Raw genomic sequence first — 3530 nt, 5'->3', positions numbered from 1 at the left:
GCTGTTTTTCTACCAACGATTGATCTGGAACTGCAGGAAAAATAAATTTGTTTTCAAATTTTACACTTTTTCTTAAAAAGTTTACTTCAATATCATCTGCCATCACTTTCACAACCTGCCCGGTATAATAAATTGTTGAGGTAACACCTCCTCGTTCAGTAATAAATTTCACTAACACAAAGTCACCTTTTACAGGATCCCCATTAAAATTCATTGGAGGAACTGGATCAGAACTAGCCCAATCAGCATCCTCATCTGATGAATGGTGATCTTCTGACTAAAATTCATCACATTCTGAATCAGTCACTGTTTCTCGTACTTGTTTCTTCAGAGGTCTTTTATTCATATTTTTCCCCTGAGGATTTCGGTTCTTCCTTATTTCCTCATTTGCCATTTTCTCAGGTGTATCGGTGATGATGACACTTCTTACTCTACGTCTTTTAGATGCTGCAGGTCTTCTTTCTTGTGCCTTTGGGAAAGGTCGAATATCTTCCGGTGTGACAACTGCATGATCGCTCATCTTTTGTTTCTCCGGTGTTTTAGGAACTCTGTTTTCCTGTTCTTGTTCTTGAATGTCCTTATCCAAATCTGTAGGAGGAGCAGGAGGGAGCCTGTTTGTCACTTCACTTGGAAGAAAATCAACATGACTAAAGACAACAGGATCATATGGAAATATTCCGCTTTTCTTAAATCCACTCATGATATTTTCTGGGGTCATTCCTCTGCTATGGGCAATTCCAACACAGGCTGCTACATCGTAGATGGTCACTGGGGTCCCTGATTTCTTAAGAACTGCAGCATTCAAAGCAGAATTATAATGTGCCTTAAATGAAAAGAACACTGACACATCCAAAGGCTGAAGTCTCGCTGAACAGTGTGGTGGTATTGTGAGAATGGTTACTCCGCTTCTTTTAGCAAGATCAACTGCTTCCACTGAGAGATGGCTCTCATGATTGTCATAGATGAGCAGTGCAGGGTTCTCTGGAGTTGTGCCAGAATGTTTAATAAAATGTCTAATAACCTCTGTAAATAAATTAGTTGTCATCCAACCTGATTTTGAGGCCAAACCCAAGGATCCGGGAGGAGCACCATGAAGCATGTTTTCCTTGAAGTGCACCCTTGGGAAAATCAGCACTGGTGGAAGTGCCACACCACTTGCGGACACAATGCAACATGTTGTCATAAGAACACCGCGTTTGCCACTGGTCACTTGGCAAACACTCTTCTTCCCTTTTTGAGCAATGATACGTGGTTGACTGTCGGGAACAGTTTTTGTACCAGTCTCATCTAAATTAAAAACTCTTGTCCCACTTGCAAAATCTGGGTTTCGTTCATAGCATTTCCGTAAATTATCAAAAAACACCTTTACGTTGCTTTTGTTGAATGCAGTCGCTCTACTTAGGCTGCATGATTCTGGTTTCCGAATGCTCAGCTCAGGATGTCGCTTCAGGAAGTAATATAACCAATCCAATCCGGCCATTTCTTGTTCTTTCCAGTTTCTTGGCATTGAAATAGCATTTTTTAAAGCAATTTGATATGCCAATTTACGGCATTCTTTTGGTGTGGTACCATAGGCTCTATCAGCTGACTGTTGAAGGTACGTGACTAATAATTCTTCAATATGATCTGGAATAACCTTCTCGTATTATATTTAGGTTTCAGTTTCACTGTAGGATCCAATTCAAATTTCTTTACATAACGGTGAAGAGTAGCATATGAAATTCCATGTGCAGCTGCAGCTTCTCTCAATGTTTTCCCTTCGGATTTCACTTGCCTTATAGCATTTCTCATTTGCTCTTCAGAGAAGTTTCCCTTATTTGTTTTTCTTTGTCTATTCCTTCCCATGTTTAATCTGAAAATACAACATAAATGTAACTTACGGGCCTATGTTTACCATGCCCAGCTACAACTATAATTTAGGTTATATTTTTAAAATAAAACTCTAATATAAAATATTGTTTCATTGTGGCCTCTTTATCATCAGTGTTTCATGGTGGCCCATTATGCTATGTTTCATGGTGGACCATATGCACTAATTCTCATTATATGCATGCTATGGTTATAAAGATACCATGCTGGTTTCATAACTTTTGAAGTTATTATTACAATGACTTAAATATTTCATTTCCTATTACTATAAAGAAATTAAACGAATTATTTTAAAGAAGGACCTTTTAGAACAAACTACTGAAAATTTACTCACCATTAACAGTAATACATTTTCTGCTGTAACTGCAAAACAACATTCACAATCCACACGAGTAAGAAATATGTAATGGTTCTAAAAGCCTGCCAACACTTAACAACAAAAATTTTCCTCTCATATTTATTTACAAGAAATGGCGGGATTGTTTCAAGGTGGCCTTTGTTTCAACGTGGCCCATGTTCCCCTACTAACTGAATTCAATAATTGGGAACAAAACACTACACATAGGTTACAAGCCTTAACGTTCTTACAGAAGTTTATTTTCTTGTAAAATTTTTAAACATAGCAGTAATTTGTGCTCTATAACATGAGGAATAAAATAATAAAGCGAGCTGGATTATGTTTAGATAGGGCTGTTATTAGAAATATAAATAAACATTTGCTATTGTGACATTCTAGGATGTAGTATCAAACTCTTCGAAAACGTTAGGAGTATATTGAAAAAGGAACATTTTATCTAAATTGTTATGATGAAATAAGGCCAAAATTGTGAAAAGTGAAACACTTAAAAGCGTACAATTCAAAAAGATCCTAGAACTGGCTCTTGGCTCTTCTCAGGACGTATATCCAGGCTAAGATTCGCAGCCAGATCGATATATTTCTGCGGTATCTTGCGGCTCGAGGTAATTCCTTTCATCATGTATGAAGACGCCTTGGGAATTCGAGGTCTAGCTGGATCAGTAACGTTCACGTAATAAAGACCAAATCTTGACCTGAAACAAAATTGAAAGTGTTACACAACAAATAGTGTTCCTCCTAAAAGAAACTCAAAATTAGATTGATAAATATTTGAAGAACATTAAAAAAACATTTCACAGAGGCTCGCTCTCCATCAAGTTGATGTGCTCATATTTTTATACCGATCTAATTTCATAAATTAAACGGAAAGAATAACAAACAGTTAAACCCGTAGAAAAATAAAACAAAAAAGTCCAAGGATATCTCAAAGATATTATTTCCAAAATTAAATCCTTTGAATAAAATCCAGCCAAAAATGGTATACCTTACTTACTTACTTTTAAGGAACCCGGAGGTCCATTGCCGCCCTCACATAAGCCCGCCATTGGTCCCTATCCTGAGCAAGATTAATCCATTCTCTATCATCATATCCCACCTCCCTCAAATCCATTTTAATATTATTTTCCCTTCTACGTCTCGGCCTCCCTAAAGGTCTTCTTCCCTCCGGCCTCCCAACTAACACTCTATATGCATTTCTGGATTCGCCCATACGTGCTACATGTCCTGCCCATCTCAAACGTCTGGATTTAATGTTCCTAATTATGTCAGGTGAAGAATACAATGCGTGCAGTTCTGTGCTGTGTAA

At 37.5% G+C, this 3530-nt stretch overlaps 1 protein-coding gene across 1 annotated transcript in view; it reads right to left on the bottom strand.

The window, feature by feature from the left end:
* Window positions 1-2562: 2562 nt before the first annotated feature.
* Window positions 2563-3530, bottom strand: part of LOC138700569 (cytosolic beta-glucosidase-like) — a 28011-nt gene continuing 27043 nt past the window's right edge. Inside the window, exon 7 of the mRNA XM_069827150.1 lies at window positions 2563-2919. Within this exon, the coding sequence (XP_069683251.1) occupies window positions 2727-2919 (193 nt within the window). The 3' untranslated portion in view covers window positions 2563-2726. The remainder of the gene's footprint in view (window positions 2920-3530) is intronic.

Source organism: Periplaneta americana, chromosome 5, assembly GCF_040183065.1.
Source record: "Periplaneta americana isolate PAMFEO1 chromosome 5, P.americana_PAMFEO1_priV1, whole genome shotgun sequence".
NCBI classification, from domain to species: Eukaryota; Metazoa; Arthropoda; class Insecta; order Blattodea; family Blattidae; genus Periplaneta; species Periplaneta americana.
This window is presented reverse-complemented; position numbering and strand designations above follow the sequence as displayed.